A 19,420-nucleotide genomic window follows, 5' to 3' on the forward strand; every position below is an offset into this window, starting at 1 on the left:
GGCAAGCAGCAATATAACATTGCTTCTAACGTATTAAAGCTAGATAGACCTGTAATATCTTACAGCTGGCTTACAAAGGAGACACAGTATTTAATGTCAAAGAAAACTGCACACTAATACAGGAAGAAAATACCACCACCAAGGCCGTCACAATTGTGCTATTTACTACTAGTTAGAAAATATACTGAAGTAATTTTTATGTTTCTAATAACATCTTGAAGGGGTAAAGAAACAACCATCACACAGACCAAAAGGAGCCTCCAAACAGCTGCTTTCTATCAGTACAAAATAGTAACATACAAACAACCAATGCTCAGAGAACCTGAGTCATCAGGAAACGCAGGACTGGTTAGCCCAGTGTCCCAGTACTCAAGTATCTGGATGAAGATTTAGACACTTAACTTGTCCAGTAATTCTTTCATGACTCATAACTAAAACTGCGAAAGCTAACACACCTTATACAGTACATAGAAATGTAAAGTAATACAATTGCAAAATATCTAGGTTGTTTAAATGCTTTAGCACCAGACACATCTGAATTTTTAAGCTTTGCACCACTTAAACATAAAATACCAATTCAATTTTTTAAATTTATCATTACTATTATTTTACCTTCAAGTCACCAGCTAGCAAGATGAGCATTTTCCAAAGTAACTTAAAAACACACCGTGAGCTTTGCTACTTCAGCACTCTCATGCTAAACAGCCTTCTACCCATCATGCTACACACCACACATTAAATACGTCAAATACAAATTTTGTATTAAAAATTCTATATTGTGTCAAATAAAACAATCCCATGTACAAATTTATACATGACAAAAATAAAACTCTGTTTGAATAATACTGTAAAAAAAAAGTGCTTGCTGCTGTTCTGATTTAATAGTTCTATAAGCAACAGGCTCACAAAAGGCATTAGTAAACACTTGAATTGCATGGAAGGAATCAGGTAAGGCACAGACATCAGTTACATTAAGGTGAAAATAAATATTAGTCCTATATAGCTTTCAGTACTGCTGGCAGGTTAACTTTGCATGCTATCTGAAAACTTTGAATGTAGGAAGCTGATTAATACTTATGTTAAATTACTGAATTAAGGAAAAGCACGGGGAAAACTTGTAATCACAATCAGGCCCCTGCTTAGCAGTCCCGTAAGTCTGGTTTGAAGAAATTGTTATGACAACAGAGTCAGCAACTGCTTTTAGAGCAACATCTTAGTTGTTGCTCTCCTCCTCCCCAAATTCTCTGCCAAATGGTTTTCCTAGGATTTTTAATTTAAGGGTTATAGACAGCATTTATTTATTCCAACAATGAATGAATAATAGGGCTTCATGTTCTAAACCAGTAGCTACTGAAAAGATATGCACAACTGCTCACACAGTTAATTTAAAAGAAGTCTTACAGTCTCAACAATCCAAATTATTCTCAGTCTTTTTCAATCAGCGTTATGTGCAGTGATTACCAGTGTATCGTAACACTGAAGTTTTGGAAGGAAGTGAGAAACAGAGAGCAATATAGATATTTAGCTCAGTTACAAACGTAAGATAAAAAAATGCTCACCCCCCATTTTTATTATAAATTTCTTTGTTTTTAATCCCACACAAAGCAAATACTCTTAAAAGCACCAGGCACAGAATTTCCAGTGGTAACTTAAGTAGTAAAGAGTTTAGAAAGAAGAAAGTGTAAAGGTTTATATTTGTTATCCTTACTTGTACTAGATCCTTTTACATATAAATTTGAACAACTTCATTTTCAGTTTTGACTGCACATATGCAGCACACTAAGACTGACATTACAGATCTTATTTTTAGTCAGTAAGATTAACAGTTACTGACATGGATGATCAACAGAAGCTATACTACACCTACAGTCTACAATCTCTTTCATTCCTAAACTGAAAGATTCTAGGCACTTAGGTCTCTGAGAAAGGTGTTTTAAACACATCTGATTCACCTCATCATGATTTGCTGTACTATTTAAAAAATAAACACCAGACATTCGTCTCTCTGGTGACCTTTTAGCACTGTGACACCAACTCTGGATTTAAATTCTATAACCAATGTACATGTAAATCACCTCAAAAGCAAAAAAAAAAAAAAGATCTGCTATGCATGGAACATCTGCCTCAGAAGCACTTTCTTAACTGAATCATTGATTACTGAGCATAAAAAAAAAACATGTACATGCACTAACTGGACCTCTTGCATATTTAAGGTCTGGGATATGAGTATCTGTCAAAATAAATCTGTCATTGTGCCCAGCTAATTGCTTCCTTCTACTGCATCGCTAGTTCTACTTTTAAGACAGTATTGGAAGAATCTTACCAGTGTCAGGGATATTAATTCTGGGCCCAGATACCTCAGTTTCAGTCATTTTCTTTACAAAGTAGTTATCATAGAATAATTTGAAATGACTACGTTGAAGACTTCTACTCAATGATACTGGCTCCTTTAAAATAATAATACAAAACTGAATGCAAATAAATAAGCCACTGCACCATTACAGCTGTCATTTTAAAAAGCAAGTCAGAAAATTCAAAGCTGTAGTTTCTAGAGCATCTACAGCATCATTACATTACACATGCTATGACAACACAGTAAATGCTATATACAGTAGGAAAATGCTACATATTCATTCATGCACTGTTGCCAAGTTATAGCTGCCATAGGAACCATAATTTGCTTTTTCTGACTTGTTTAGAATCCCACCTACCACACTGAGCTTTAACTGATAACTCAGATAAACTTGCACAAGATATGCCACATTAATTTTGATAGAAAAATTCTTCTCAGTGAGAACAACAACAACAAAACCCCTCTATTACATTTCCCTTCATTGCCACCAATACGTAGCCTGACACAGTCATGACATACACTTTGTAAACTACTTCTCAGCATGACCTCGAAAAGCCTTCTCTCATGATGCGGGTTACTGTTCTGGAGAGCAGCAAAATTTTGTTGTGCAAACAACTAGGGAAAAAAAATTAAGTTAGGCTGGGTAGAAGTTCAGCAATATTTTTACACAATTCAACTTCCAGTATGCAGTGACCAAAGACAAACATTAAAAAGTGCAGTGTCATAAACCTATCAGCATTTGTAACCAACAACATATAAACAGTATTTGCTGGATCCAGTCAAAAAATGACAACAAACAAAATTGTTACTGTGTCTTAAGTTAAATATCCAAAATGAAAAGAATACCATTTTAAACAAAAATAATTGGTAAAGTTACGCACTCCCTCATAAAAGTCCCATCAGTCTAAAACATACTGTTGAAATGTCACTAAACCACTTCAGTTACAAATGGCCGTTCACAGGTTTTATTCTGCAGAGGAATTATCTCTGTTCAAGTGACTGAATCCTTCTTCCTTCTAAATGGTAACTTTAGTCTTTTCCACATGCTGCTTTTAGGTTTGGATTTTTTTTCCATTGCCATTACTGCTTCTTTTTCTTTCCTGCGGATTTCTCTCACAAGAGCATGGAATACATCATCAATATAATAACGGTACGCAGCTGAAGTTTCAAAAAAAGGGCAGTTGAATTCTCGAGCTAAAGCAGAGCCTTCTTCTTTGGAGACCTAAAACAAAGTTCATACTTATCAAGAAAGGCAAAACCATAAAGTCTGCCTCTTCCTACTCTGCTCAGCCCACAACTTTACACGCACCCTCTCCCAGTTTCCAAACAGCATGTTTCCACTGATGTCTAAATCTTTACAAAATCATTTCTTTTTCACTCGTCGCTTCTCAAGCAATGCAATCATCTGTAAGAGATTCTCCAGACATAGCAGCTTCTGGTCATTAATAGAACAACAACAACCGTTGAAGGAGTATTCCTTTCTTGGAACTTAATCGTGGACTGCCTAATATGAGCAGTTCTCAGCCCTAACGCAAGCATTTGTCAGCTTGGTCAGTTTAACCAACCTTCTCTTGGTTAAAATCTATTATTTTTGTCATATCACTTCCCGGAACTGAACAAAACCTTTCCTAAACACCAGTCTTGCCAAAAACATACAAAGGCAGGCACCACAGTCCCTGTCCTGTGCTTTACACCTCTTAGCATGGGGGTTCTACCTTAACTACCATGATTTTCCTGCCACAATGCACACTAAAAAAATCAGGTGTAGAAACAGCACTTCTGGAAATCGTTTTTCATGTTACTTTTCCATACAGTGAAGCTCTGCTTCAAACTGTTTTCCCCACAGACAATACAATTTTCTTAAGCTGAAACTCATTTTCCTTTCTGTCCATTCTTACTTTCCAAGTTCCTCATTACTATGCCTCCATTCTTATCACCCTTGCATCTGTAATTTGTACTAGTATTTGCAAGTGGTTTATGGAATGCTGTATCTCCATTAACAGCATCACTCTTCAGGAATTAAAAAAGACTGATTCTTTGAGTTTCAACTTAGGTTGAAACTCAAAGAATCAATCTGAAAACTTTATCTTTGTGATTGCTATATGCATTTGGTTATTTAACACATACCAGGTTAAATATGTACTTCTCTAATATTCAGCTTGTGTAGTAAACACGCAGAAAAAATTGAGAAAGGGAATCTGACCTCTTTTATTACTGTACTTTACAGGAGAAATGTAATTGAGGGCCTATTTCTTAGCCATTTACCTGCCGTAGCTGTGTCAGATCAGATTTATTTCCCACCAGGACCACAGGAGTGTCATCAGTACGCCGAACGCGATAGATAAGCTGTTTGAATTCACGCACTTCATGGAAACTGCGTCGGTCTGTGATTGAGTAACAGATGATAAATCCTTCGCCAGCCCTCATGTACTGGTCTCTCATGGCCGTAAACTCTGCCTAGAAACACACAATTACATTTCAATTGCACAAATATGACAACTTTCCAATTTGCTTAAAATGGGAAACAGAGTATGTATTCCAAAAACAGCTGCATAAAAACTCTATTAGCAAACGGGTCATCTATCTTCTCGTCCTGTTACATATAGGATGAGATACTATTGGATTAATACCAAACTTCCCTTGCTATAGAAATTATGCAAATGTGTATTTTTTTTCAGCCAATATATATCACTTGCTGAGTATGAATAGCAAGATGCAATGGAAAAAACAGTATATGAAACAAGTACTGCCTGGGATGTCTCAACATATATAAAATGATATAGAAGCTATAAACAATACGATACTTAGAAGAATTACAACAGCTCTAAAAACAATTTGGAAGAAAAGACAGGCATACTTTTACAGGATTTCTGTCTCTGTCACCCTTCATTACAGACTTCTAATGTCCTCCCACTCACTTATTAGTACTTACATACCTGCCCTGCTGTGTCTAAGATATCCAGATTGGCAGGTTCATCATCAATGCGTATTCGTATTTTATAAGCATCCTCTGTGAATTCATGGCACATCAGAAAAAACAAAGTTGGAGTATAATTGCAATGTACATTAGTCATCAATACACAGAATGGTACACAAGAACCACGTAAGCTGTTAATGTTATAACAGTAAATTAGCCAGATCTTCATTTAACAACTAATTAAAATTTGATTGCTTTGTGATTTAGTATCTTCTGAACTGGGTCCATCTGGTCTAAACCCTGCTGAAACATGCTCACCCAGAGCCACTTGGCTCAGGACCACATCATCCAGGTGGCTTCTGAGTATTTCCAAAGACAGAGAGTCCATAGTCTCTCTGAACAACCTGAGCAGAGGTATTCCAGGCCCTTCAGCATCACTGTACGTAACAATATATTAAGCTCTGAAGCACTTCACCCCTGTTAACATGAAATTTCTAAACCACATAGCACAGTTTGGCCTGACAAATTAACAGGAACTGATCTGCATCAGATTAGATTAGATTTTTTGAACAGAAAACTAGCAATCACCCCTCAGAAGCTTCTTATTCTTGTTTGTTAACATACAAGTACAAGGTAGCACGTGGCCCAAATAAATGAATACATGATGGGAAAAACATTCAAGAGAGGAAACTCAGGATACGTATCCCAGTCCTTATGGTAGTCTCAAAACTTTTATAACACTTTAAATTAGTAAACTAAGGGACCTAATTCCTCAATTTACAGCCAAGTTCACAGACTCCTTTAAATTGAATACTTTAAAGAAATGGACTTGACAGCACCTCAGTCTCCTAGGAGATGGAGTGAACGGCAAAGGGGAAAGAGAAGAGATTTTTCATACCAATTGTGGGATCGTGATCCTCCGGAAATCGGTGACTGATGAACTGCATAGTCATGGCTGGAAACAAAAATTGGAGGCCTACAGTCACGTAAATCTGGTGAATACCTGCCACTTCAGCATTCACTTTGCATCTGTGCGTGTTATTTACCTGATGTTATTCAACTAACAGCTAGAAGATAAAACTGACAGAGAAAAACAACGCAAGACAAACAAGAACCAAACAGATTAAACAATGCAGAAACGTGGAGAACCATGCTCTTATCCTCAACAAACGCGGCGTTAGAGTGTTCAGAAACAAAGCTGGAAGCTTTGTTTTTGTTTTATTCCAGGGCACGGAAAGCGACGATTCGCCGCGCTCCCTCCCGCCCCGGGCGGGTAGTACACGAACCCGGCCCACGAAGACGGCGCCGGGGCCGAGCAGGCCACGGGGCTTCAGGCCTCTCCGCGGCCCCGGCCCTCGCACGCACCGCTCTTGCCGACGCCGCCGGCGCCCAGCATCACCAACTTGTACTCGCGGGACTGCCCCGGGGTGCCGCCGCCCGGGCGGGCTCCAGCGTCCATCTCCTCAGCGCCCAAGAAGCCGCCGCCCCTGAGGAGGAGAAAAGAGCGTAAGCACTGGGAACCCCTCTCCCGGCCCCACCCCGCCCCGTCTCCGTCCCCCTCACCGTCAGGCTCCTCCGCGCCGCATCCTCCCGGCCGCTGCCCGTGACCGCGACCTTCGCCCGGCCGCTACTCCAACCCCGCTCCGCGCCGACGCAGCGACACCAAAATGGCGGCGTCTCCTGCTCCTCCGCGAGAGCCCGGCCCCGCCTCTCCGCATCCTGGCCACGCCCCCACCTCTGGCAGGATTCGCCCCTCCCCCCCCCCCCCCCGCGGAGGGCGAGGGCAGCGAGGTTCAACAAAAAAGTCAGCAAGAAGCAGAATATTTATACATTTATTTATAATGGAAGTATGGTTCTACTTATTTACAAGACATAGGAAAGACGACGTTTGTACAAGTGAGCCAGCAGGGTCGTTCCATGTGCAGCAGGGTCACACGTTTTGATTTTTAAAACTTTTTACTGCTGTTTAAAAAGCTGACTGATACCTCTTGGCTGCCCCACACACCAATGTTCTCATTACAAGAGTTCCTTCTGCAACGACCTGCCCTGCCAAGAAAGCCTGTGGTGCAGTTCATGCCCGTAAACAACAGACATTTATTCATTTATTCACACTCTCCACTCCTGCTCTTCAAAGCAAGAGCAATGGTTGCGGTCAGGTCTCTGGCGCTGTATAAGCCTAGTTGCTGCATTTCTTTTCCTTGTTAAACCACCATGGAACAAAATGGGTAAATTCAAATAAGTGAATGCATTAAGAGATTGAGAGAAGTTTGGGAGAACCTCATGGGAAGTAGTTCCATATGAACTGCTGAATGGAATGAAATACACAAGGATAATTTGAGAAGATGAAGTACCAGTGTTACAGTACCAAGTCCACCTGGGGATTAGCATCAAGATAAACCAATTAAAGACCTGAGCACCCTCCCGCCCCCGACATTTAGCTAGAACCAGAAGTTGTGGAGTTAGTAAAACCACATTTCCAAGAAAAAACAAAAACAAAAACAAAAAACAAACAAACAAACAAACAAAAAAAACCAATGTAGAGTTACAGGAGACACTTAAAGTAAAATTAAATTATGAATTTTAGGAAGTGTGATCCACATTTTTCTGAACTACTGTATATTGCTTTCCTTTGTTGAAAGTCCAAACATTGAATCCAGTCACCATTGTCTTAATGGGACTGCAAACACAGGCTGACAGCAGGAACACTAGATAAAATACAAACAACAGATGTGTAATGAAGTCAGTGTGACTGACACTTTCCATTTTTAAGTTATCCTGGAAAGATGGGAAACAGACCAACAGGCTTCTCTAGTTCTCCTTTACACTACTTCCCCCACTCTTTAAGGGACGGGCCCTGTCAAAATACTATTTCAAATATTTTTCAGGAGTTGACAAATCCACTGCAGAAATAAGGATTTTTAAAAATAATGGAGCCCTTTCAAGGGGGAATACTGAACCTTTAGCTTCTGTAAATGTAAAAACAATGCGTATTTGCAAAGTTCATTTTGTAATATACATGCATTATTGCTAGAGAAAAAAAAGATGAAGGAAAACTGTTCTGTAGCTTTTATGGTGCCATCCAAAATGGCATCTGTTGTTTGGCTCTCTGTTGTGAGGAAGGGTATTGGTAACCCAAACTCCATCCCTGTGAAAAAGTACTTGCATTTTTATGGCCACCATGTTCCTCCTCTTCATCTGATGAATCTCCAGCATATGCCACTAATCCAAAGCCCTTTTCTGAAGTTTTCATCTTCTTAGCTTGATGATCTAGGAAGGGAAAACAAAACAACCCCCCAGCCCCCAAGAAAGAAAAACGAAAATAAAAAGAGATAAAATGCCCCAAAACAAGTTAATAAAAAAAGATGTTAATTGTAAATTGTTAGTTGGACACCATTTTGAGGTCACAAGGCCAACAGTCATCCAAGGTCGAAGGCCACACGAAACAGCACCAGCAACAGCACAAGTGATCCATCAGAACCATGTAAGAGAACAGAGAAAGAAGAAACAAACACACAAAAAAGGTAGAGTTAGCAAATGGATCTAAGCGATGGCAATTTCACCGTTAAAGAGATAAATATGTAAAGAAAAGTAGAAATTTTGTTCAAAAGAAAGCTAACAGAAGAACAATCTCTGGGACCAATACTGCAGAAAAACTAAGGTTAAACAAACTAACACAATGTGCCTGCAGATCTGATATGGAAGGCACTAAACTACTAGGAGAGTTAAAGTGATTACGTGTTTTACCAAGTTGCAAAGACTTGATGCATGAAAGCCCTATGAAAGAATGAAATCTAATAACACTTCTGTTGTTCGCAGACAAGGTAGACATAACTCATGTCTGTAAATACACACCTGAACCATAACTCCCTCTGATACTCCTTAGTGCTTCTAGAGATAGCTGTTAACAATGAAAAGCCACATGACATCTGTGTTATAAAACAATCCCATGAGATTCTGTGCCTCAGCTGACTGATGGGTCAAAAAACTCAGTCACTCTGCCTCCACTTAATCACACCCTCATCATTCATATAGGTATTTACTGAAGTTTTAGGAGAAGCATTATCTGTGTATATAGTCACAGTGAACACGAGATTTTAGAACAGGGCAATGTTCTAAAATCCCTTTCACTGAATGCAGTATGAAGAGCAGCCAAAAAAAAAAATCACTGATTAAATGGGCAGTTAAGACCAGCGCAAACTTGTTTGGAAACACAAACTTGACTTACAAGTGTATTTTATTCACTGCACTCACCATGGTTGCCTGGTAAAGACCCCACACCATTTCTTTCTTCAGATTCTGATTTCATCCCAGTGACTGGAAAAGCTGGTGGAGGCATCAACTGCCTATTTAAACAAGTGCAAGCCTTTATCATTATTTATTTATATATTAAGGGCAAGCAGACACAAAGGTAAGAGCAAACAAATTCAAAATGCAGTCCTTGACTGAGTTTAACTTTTAATTAGATTCACTGTACTCTAAAATTCAGGATGGATAAGAACATATAAAGGATAACAACAAATACGTGGTTCCATTTCACATAGAGCATCTTAGCACTCCAACCAACTTAGAGACAAAAATGTGCAATACAAGAGAAACTTAAAACTTTGAAAGAGGAATAAAGCTATATGATGCTTCTTATGAAATTGCTTCTTAAATGAATTCAGGAAGCATGCCATCAGCTCTCCAGATGAACTATTTTTTTTTTATTACCAGCTCTTTCATACATTAGGTCTCATAAAACCACAGGCTATTTTTGAAATCACAGAAAATGAGTAATAACATAAGTCTTATATTTCACCCTCTCCTTTCTGTGTTTGCCTTAGACTTTACAGTCCAAATGCATGGTGCTGCACCTGGATTGGGCCATCCCAGACAGAAGTACGGACTGGGAGAAGAACTCATTGAGAGCAGCCCTGCTGAGAAGGACTTGGGGGTTCTGGTGGGCGAAAAGCTCAGCATGAGCCAGCAGTGCTGTACTTGCAGCCCAGAAGGCCAACTGCATCCTGGGCTGCATCAAAAGAGGAGTGGCCAGCAGGTTGAGGGAGGGGATTGTCCCCCTCTACTCTGCCCTCTTGAGGCAGAGTACTGCATCCAGGTTTGGGGCCCCCATCAGAAGACGTGGACCTGTTAAAATGAGTCCAGAGGAGGGCTACAAAGATGATCAGAGGGTTGGAACACCTCTCCTATGAAGAAAGGCTGAGAGAGCTGGGCATGTTCAGCCTGGAGAAGAGAAGGCTCTGGGGAAACTTCATTGCAGCCTTTCAATACTTAAAGGGGTTGTATAAAAAAGAGGGAGAAGGACTCTTTACTTGGGTAGCTAATGATAGGACACGGGTGAATGGTCTTAACCTAAAAGAGGATAGATTTAGTCTAGATATTAGAAGAAAATTCTTCACAGTAAGGGTAGTGAAGCACTGGAACAGACTGCCAAGAGAAGTGGTGGATGCCCCATCCCTGGAGGTGTTCAAGGCCAGGCTGGATGGGGCCTTGGCCAACCTGATCTAGTATGCAGCCTACGGCAGGGGGTTGGAGTTAGGGTTATCTTTAAGGTCCCTTCCAACCCAAGCCATTCTATGATTCTATGAAAACAAGCAAAGTAAGCAAAATACCAAGTCACAGAAGAGACCATAAAAAACAGGTCCAGAATACGCTTTCCATCAGAATTAGCAAAGGTCTGATTGTATTTCTTTCACCACTTACCTGTCCCTCTCTCTCTCCTTTCCTGAGGAACTTGCTGGCTTCGATCCGGCTCCATCGATTTCACTCTGACTGGAGAAGCCTGTACCTAAATTAGTCATATGAATGGGTCCATGCTATGAGCAGAAAAACACACGACATTAGCAAATCTACAACTACAACATAAGCTACAGCTCCTTAATGATAATGATAGGAAACCCAACTTTTCAGAGTATATTGCCAACTACTAGAAGAAGCCACTAATCACCACTGTTAAACAAAATACTTTCTCCTAAAAATGCTGAGGAGTGTAAAGTAGTAAGAAACACATCTTAGCACCAATATAGAAGACACCTCACCACTTAGTCACCTCACCACTTAGTCCATCTTCATGAGGACTTCTCCTCAATCAGCCAATTCTGAATACTATATTGGCCTCAAGCCACAGTAAACACTGCTTGAGATACTAATATTAGGTCTGACATGTGGGCAGTTCCTTATATTCTCTAGACAAAGCTTTTATTAAGGGTTTCTGCCTATGAGCAAGGATATATCAGAAGCATTTCCAGAAATTCCCTTTTCTCACATACAAGTCTGAAGAAGTTGTAACTTGACAAAGTTATTTTTATTAAAATCAACTGTGTAACATTGGCAATCTAAAATTCGCTATCTAAAAATAAATACAATCAATCTCTTAAAACTAGGCTTCTTGTAATCCTCTCAAGTGCAACCTGCAAGAAAGGTAAATAGAAAAATCTATAAGTTATTACCCTGCTTTCTTCCCCTCCCTTCAAACAAGCCTGCCCAAGAGACCCAACAAAGAAAGCAAAGAAGAAAAAAATAACCTCCCTTTAAACTAACCAGTAAAACACGATTGCCATCTCTTTGACCTGAATGCACTGCTATTCTTCATGAAAGAATGCAGGTCTGGAAAGCCAGATGCCAATTAATCAAGTAAGACAGCCTGAGAACAGTGCACCCAGTCAAAGGAACTGTAGCATGGTCTCAATGTGTTATAACAATTACTGTCTGCCAAAGTCCTGCCTGTCTGGTCCTACATAAACTGTGCTAATACCCATCCCTCTCTAGCCAAGTTCAATTTTGTTGAATTAAGTAAAATTGCTGATTTTATTCCACCTGATAGCCCAGCAGTCCTGACTCTCTCTCATCTGGTAGTTCTTCAGTGAAGCGCCTCTTTTGACCTTGGGGATGGGGTTGGACTTGAGGCTGTGTACCAGTCGGCAAAGTTGTTTTTACTGGTGCAGCAGGAAGAAAAGGAGCACTCAGTGGACTCTGGCATGCAGAAGTTGGGAAAAGAAAGATAATTTGATAATACATGTGTATGAAGTATAAACCCAATGTACAGTTTCATGCATAGGATCAGAAAACACAACTAGTTTCTCTTTGCAGAACTTGAGAGCCAAAAAGGAAATCTACAATTTAAATTCACAACAAGCATTTGATTTATGGAATGCTCCCACCTCAAAGTAATCATTATCTGTAGGTAACGTGTTTCATAAGTGACCTATCCCTGCAGATACCCTTTACGCTAACAGGTGGTTACAATATGAAGACTGCAGTATGGAACAGCCATACCAAAAATGTTGTTGCTTAGACAGAAGCATCAAAGCAATAGCCGCAGAGATTGCCTATGAATACCGTAAAGAAGAATTCTCTATCTGTAAGTACTCTAAGTATTTTATTGTTAGCAAGAAACAGCTCAGTAAGTTGACAGCTAAAAGGCAAACAGTTCATCTGTGGCAGTACCTGGCCAGTGCTGGCTGGAGGCTGTACTTGAGATATTGGGTATTGTGTTGGCACAGGCGGAACTCCTGTAGGTAGTGTTGTTAAGACTCCTGGTGCCAATGGCACAGCAGGTGGTACTATGCCTGGTACACCATATGGTGGCTGAACTGGTTGCTGAGGAGGGGGAATGACAGGATAACCAGACTGATATCCATTGGAAGGGTAATATGATGGCTGAGAAGGTATGCTATTTATAGCAGCAGGCTGCGCAAAGCCTGGTGAGAGAGAGGAGAATGAACAAAAGAGTCATCTTCAATTCAGCTAGCAGTCACAAAAACAGTGAATTTAATTACCAAGTATAAAAAGCTGGACTGCTTCTTAATTAAAGAAGTTAACACAAAAGACTTCCACAGGTAAAGAAATTCTACAAAACCTAGCTGTAAATACAGCTCCATAGAACGCAGCTCTAAAGACTTCATAACATTTACCTGCTAAAGGTACTGCAGTGGTTATCTGATTCACAAATCGAGAGTATTCAGCATGAACCTACAAAGGATGTCAAAGATTAGAAAATAACCATCTATCTCCTTTATTACTCTCCTGAAGGCAAAGGGCATTTAACCATAAAATTGTAAGTGGACTCTGATTACAGAACACACTATGCTCAAAGCCGTAACAAAAATCTAAACGTGATAACAGAAAATCAAGAACCCACAGACCAAAACCCAGCAAAATCCTGCGAAACAAACCACTAATGATAAAAAACTGCTGGTCTCTGTGACAAATTCATGTAAAACACAGGATACCCTTTCACAGGAAATGAAGTATGGCAAATGAATTACTTCAGTAGATACAAAATACTTAAAAGTCAAAGCATCTAAAAACTTCCAGATATTTTCCAAAAGAGACTTAGTATTGATACTTGAGTATGGGCTACAAACAGAAAGACTGTCTGACAGGTTTTACTTTATTTTGGGGTGGTGCATTCATACAAATAAATTTCTTAGGTTTTCTTATATGTGTACACCGTGAAATTTTCTAAAAAGTCATTTGGTGCCAAGGACACCAATATCTTTAGGAAAGAAAGCAGGCTGTGTGTCTCTGGACAATGATTAAAGCTAAGGCAATGTAAGCTGCAGGAATCAAACAAAGGAATCCTGCTTTTTTTTTTTTATGTACACAGTCAAAATTCCACACGCTCTGAGGAAAAACTAATGGCAAGTCAGAATATACCGTTTTGCTGAGAGCATAAAGTAAAATCTTTGTCAGCCGGGTACATGCCAAAGTTATGACAGACTCTGAAATCCCGTATTTGTAAAAGCTACTCACAGTTTGCAACAGATTCTCACACAGCTTTTTAGCAGCTGCCAAACCTTCTGGCTTTGGGTGACTGAAAACATATACAAAAAAGTCTCATAAGCACAAACATTGCCACCAAATTTGGGAGCTAGTTCTTTCATCAGCAACCTGCTGTCAAATCTTATCCCTTTAAAAAGCTATCAGTCACCACAACAGGACTCTAGTTGCTCTGCAGCTATTTTAGCACAATTGTGAACAACAGTGAAGAACATTTATTTTCTAGATGAAAATTCAGGGTACTCTAAATACTGAAAGAAACATGCAAAGAGCAATGACTTGTTGCTCAATGCATTTTGTTGAGCTCTTAAAGCTCAGCATCACAACCCAAGCCCAAGAAGAACATAGCTTTACTGTCTTCCCAGCAAAAGTAGTACATTAGTTAAAAGCTATGCACGATCCTTTTTCCTGTATCTTTAACACTTCATAGATATTCCTATTAAAATAGAAGTATAAAACCTGTCTCATTTGCATTAATCGGACAGAATTAAGACTTAATTCTTAAAGTCATCTTCTTAAAGACTTTGAGACTAAGAACTCCCCACAACAATAAAAAATTAAGACACATTTGTAAGTCGTCATTGGGATTTTTTATTATTCTATTTTAAAAGCCTCCTCATACCTGATGTAGATGTACATGGGTTCAAAGGCTTCTCTGCCTGATGCTGGTTCTATGCAACCTGAGCCTTTCCCTCGAAGAAAGACTTTGGCACCTGTTTCAATTTGAATATGCTGCAAGTAGGAGCAACCAGGCCCTTCCACCTTCTCCTTCACATTAAATGTAGGTACAGCATGTTCCAGACCAACAAATAATTTGTCCTGAACATAATGCATCTGTAAATGCAACAGTAAAAGCTTATTATTTCACTCTTAGAATTAGGATGTTCATTTCACTGGAGACCAAAAATCTTATTTCTGTGAGTCAGAACAGTTAGTGTTGGATGGCACAGTAGGCCCTTTGCTTTTCTCTAAGTAGGACTGCTCTCTTCCATCCCTTTTCTTCTAGGAGATTATTGTCACCTGAGTCTCACTCTTCAGACTCAGTCTGACTAGTCCTCCAGATTTCACAACACGCAAGTTTGTTGTTCGCCCCCCCCAGTAAATAAGACAACATTTATACTTTGCAATAGGAAAATTTTGTAATCAATGATATTCAATGAAAGACACAGAAATGGATTACTCACCCCTGACTGGAACGGAGGTTTTTGACCAACTGCTGGAGACAATGGAGTAATGGGGGCCGGCTGGTGGTAGACAGTAACTGTAGCTCCATTGAATGTTGGACTAGAACCTGTGGCAGCTTTCACTACTCCATTAGTAATAATCTCTTTAATACGGTTAACAGCTCCTGTTTGACAGAATATGAAATATATTTGTATTTCAGTAAAGGGAAATTACTAAGAGATCTTAGTTCTCTTCACAAGAAGAATTTATACTAGTGGGATAGCCACCCAAACGCTGATCTTGGTAACTACAGCAGACAGCACATCAACACATAAGATTCCCTTCATGCCTGACTATAGATTTTTTTTTTTTCAGGCAATTGAGTTTAAAAAACAAAACCACATCCCCTGCCTGCCACACGCACACACATCATCCATCCAGAGAAATTAATTTTGAAAGCAACACTAGCTGCAGTGATCAAAGCACATACTGCGCTTTCTCGTAGTAAATCAAAGGTTTTAGTTCCATGATTTACAGGACACAGTACTTTAGGTAAAGTCTCTGCTCAAAACTAACATCAATGATTAACACTGACATTATTTATGGCACAAATCCATACCAGTCATAACAAAACCTATTAGTACTACAAGACTGTCTTAACATATCGCAAATAATTGGATAAAGACAGAATGCTTTGCACACTTACTGTCAACCAATTCCCTTGTCTGGCCCTGGACATGAAGATACAAAGGACGATCTCTAGGAAGGAAATGTCAAACACTATTAAATCCACAGAACACATACAATAATGGATTCAATCTAATTCTATTACAGTCATCTGGCTATATGAATTCTTCCTCAAAATCTTGCAGTAGACATGAAATAGAAAAATAATCCATCCACATTTAATATCACAGCACTCAGTAAGCAAAGCTTTGTGCTAGAAACTATACAGATTCAGAAGTTAATTACATGACAACTTATAAAAGTTATCATATTGAAAACTCTTAACTTGCTTGTCCACATGAAAGGACAATTAAAAGCACTGAGTCTATGAAAGTGAAAGATTAGCTTGCTTTAGAATTGGAAGGGTCCCATTCTTGACAAAGTGCTCGAGAAATCTAGTATAGGGTTCAAACAGAAGAACTTCAGCACACACTGATCTATCACATCAGTTTTTTATTTCACCTTATCAGTCCTAAGCAGGAAGGAAAGCAGCTATGCAGTCAGTATTATCATAATGATAAACATAATTGAAATAATCAATAGTTAATTTACTGTCACACAAACATGACACTGCTCATGAAAAACAAGAAAGCTTCATTATTAACCAGCCAATTACAAAAAAGGGGCAGAAAAATACTAACCCAGGTCCCACTTTTGCTTTCTCTTCCGCAGTCATGAATCTCCCTCGAGTAGAGACAGCTGCTCCACTCAGTCGACTTATCTACAAACAATTAAAAAAACGACAAGTTTACCAATAATAAAACACACAAACATTAAAGTGGTTTAAGCTAAGTTGTTGTATAAAGAGAACAGATATCATTACCAAAGCGCTAAGTGCTAAGAGAACAAATGGTGTCTGCTAAAGGATACTGGCTATGCTACCTTACCTCGTGTTATGACATCTAATTCAACAAACCAATAAACTACTCAAGAAGTGTCTTAGAAAACACAGTAAGTTTTGTAAAAACAGAGAACAATCACTGAATATAGTTTATTGCAAGCTTTTTTAACCATGCAAAAAAGGTACAACCATTGAGCTGCCAAGCCTAAAAAATCAGGTGGAGCTCCTGAACATACCTCATCCTGAGTCTGTCCTCTTGTCAGCAGGTTTCTGCACGTGAGGGGCACGTCGTTGATTTCTACCTCTGCCACCACAAGGTCATCTTTGCTTTTACTTGTAGCCGGACCTTTTCCCAGAGCCTGCAGCTTCAAAGACAACCATTGCAACAGACCAGTAGTTGGAAAGCTGAGAAAAATCATGTAACATACACATCGACCCTAGCAATCTAGGGAGGTGAATACCTTTTACATTCTCCCCCTTTAGCTGTTGGATCCAAAAGCTTTACAAATATTAACAGAAAGTACATTATACCTACCGCTTACTAATTCACATCTGCACAACCTCAACCTCAAATAAAAAACATTGTTAGTTCTATCCTCAGGACGATTAATTAGTTGCTTTAATGATTAGTTACTTAAATATTAGAAGGAACACACAAGGAACACATTCTTGGTTACACACAGAATGACCCAAAAATCAGACCATCAGTCTGAGAGCAGCGTTCAAACGCTTCTTGAACTCCAGCAGCCTCAGTGCCATGACCACGTCCCTGAGGAGCCTGTTCCAGTGCCCAGTGAACAACCATCTCCTAGCATCAAACCCAAACCTCCTCTGTCACAGCTCCGTGCTATTCCTTCGCGTCCTGTTGCTATCACCAGAGAAAAGAGAACAGCGCCTGTGCCACTGCTCCCAGGGGCTTACTTGCTACTAAACCTTACGTGTCAAAAAGGCTGTGATCGCCATTTCAGATACATGACCAACAGCGAACCATTTGCTGTGACTACACAGCAGGGCACACTTGCCACTCTTTCTCATTATCTACAAACGATTCCATAACAAAACAAGTATTCATTTTGATCCCGCTTCATAAAGCAACCCTTAAAAAATAACTGGCAGTCTTACCAACATTATGGATGTCAATAAAAGATAAGATATACTGTGAAAACATAATCTTCTTGTTAACTTCATATTTGAACCAACTAGGAAGGAAACTTTAAGTAGTCTTTTAAACTCAGCTCTAGGGTAGCCTAATAACATGCAGAAAAGCAGGATTGTTCCCATTAGTAGAACTGAAAAAGCAGCTTTAAGTTACGCTTTCTTTGTTTAGAACATGGACATATGCTCCTACTGGTAGTTTGTCTAACCACAACGGTAATTTGGTTTCCATGTTTTAAATTGTCTTATACACGAGACAACTGTACTATTTAGAAGATACTTCATAATTATTTATCTTCTTACCAAGCATCACTTTTGTGGAGGAGGACTTACAGCTATGCCAGTTTTCTGTTCTTCTGCAAACACCAAGAAAACTTTTTCAGTTGTTTTTGTTACACCCTACTCCAAGAGTGAAACCTCCATCCGTTCTCCATCTTGTTGACAGACGTATTGAAAAATAACCCCGGTGGGGCTGCAAATAAGGGACGTGACACCTGCCCTCTCTCTCTATCACCGGGCCAGGAGGTCCCAGCGGCTCCTGCTGCCCTCCCGCTCACCCACCTTGTCCGCCGTGCTGGGCGCCGGCTTCAGCTTCCCCTTGGCCATTAACATCGCGTTGATTTTCGCCGCCACGGCGGCGGCCGCATCCAGCGCCCCGGACGGAGCCGCAGAGCTCTCGGAACCGGCCGCAGCGGGACCGCCATCCCCGCCGCCAGGAAAGGGGCGCCCGGGCAGCGGGGCCGTGCCGGGGAGGAGGAAGGCGGGGGCCGGGCCGGGCTGGTCCCACTTGCTGCGGCGCCTGGAAAACGGAGAGGCCTCAGTCCCCGCCGGCCGCGGCCTCCCAGGAGCTCCAGCGCCCGAGCCGCCGCGCCTGGCAGCCGTCGCGCCGAGGCCCCTGCCCGCGGGCCGCCCGCCCCGGGCCCCGCCCCGGTTGCCCCAGCCTCACCCCCCGGCGGCCCCAGCGTCGCGCTGCCCGGCACCTCCCGCCGACATGGCTCCAGCCCGGCTCCACCGCCTCCCCGCGAGCCGCAGCGTCATTTCCGGGCTCCCGGCGACCCTGCAAGGCCCCTTCCGGGCGTTGCCATAGCAACAGCGGTGGCGTCCTCTCTGCCTCCCCTCCAGCCCCTCCCTCCCCCGCGGCCGGGGGCTCGGCACGGCGCAGAGGGGCGGGGGCGGGGGACGCGGGCCGGCACCGGGCAGGAGAAGAAGAGCAGACCGGGCTCGGCTCCACGGTCCCCAGTGGACCATTTTTTCATGAGCGTAACAGCTGCGTGGTCTCCTCTTCACGGGCTACAGGTCTGGCCCAGAATCTGCTCCGGCAGGGGTCTTTCACAGGCCGCAGCCTCCGTCGGTGCAGCTCCACCTGCTCCACCGTGGTCTCCTCCACGGGCTGCAGTGTGGAACCCTGCTCCACCGTGGTACTCCATGGGCTGCAGGGGGACAGCCTCCTTCACCATTGTCCTCACCACAGGCCGCAGGGGACTTC

The 19,420-nt window shown here is 41.1% G+C and overlaps 2 protein-coding genes and 1 non-coding gene across 3 annotated transcripts; all 3 read right to left on the minus strand.

Annotated features, from left to right (window-relative positions):
• Window positions 1-405: 405 nt before the first annotated feature.
• On the minus strand, window positions 406-6,991 carry RIT1 (Ras like without CAAX 1). The gene is made up of 6 exons (XM_035346506.1): window positions 6,834-6,991; window positions 6,636-6,757; window positions 6,169-6,225; window positions 5,290-5,363; window positions 4,619-4,810; window positions 406-3,575 (listed from the first exon to the last, which is right to left on the minus strand). Exons 2-6 carry the CDS (start codon window positions 6,727-6,729, stop codon window positions 3,345-3,347), a joined length of 648 nt encoding a protein of 215 aa, XP_035202397.1. The 5' UTR covers window positions 6,730-6,757; window positions 6,834-6,991; the 3' UTR covers window positions 406-3,344.
• Window positions 6,992-8,234: 1,243 nt separating this feature from the next.
• On the minus strand, window positions 8,235-19,037 carry KHDC4 (KH domain containing 4, pre-mRNA splicing factor). The gene is made up of 14 exons (XM_035346499.1): window positions 18,881-19,037; window positions 18,496-18,733; window positions 17,016-17,144; window positions 16,580-16,659; window positions 15,919-15,971; window positions 15,233-15,396; window positions 14,671-14,882; window positions 14,022-14,082; window positions 13,181-13,238; window positions 12,714-12,967; window positions 12,084-12,239; window positions 10,971-11,083; window positions 9,522-9,613; window positions 8,235-8,537 (listed from the first exon to the last, which is right to left on the minus strand). Exons 1-14 carry the CDS (start codon window positions 18,970-18,972, stop codon window positions 8,338-8,340), a joined length of 1,902 nt encoding a protein of 633 aa, XP_035202390.1. The 5' UTR covers window positions 18,973-19,037; the 3' UTR covers window positions 8,235-8,337.
• LOC118178337 lies at window positions 14,981-15,110 on the minus strand. Its single transcript, XR_004756126.1, has one exon.
• Window positions 19,038-19,420: the final 383 nt, after the last annotated feature.

The sequence above is a fragment of the Oxyura jamaicensis genome, chromosome 25 (genome assembly GCF_011077185.1).
Source record: "Oxyura jamaicensis isolate SHBP4307 breed ruddy duck chromosome 25, BPBGC_Ojam_1.0, whole genome shotgun sequence".
Classification (NCBI taxonomy): domain Eukaryota; kingdom Metazoa; phylum Chordata; class Aves; order Anseriformes; family Anatidae; genus Oxyura; species Oxyura jamaicensis.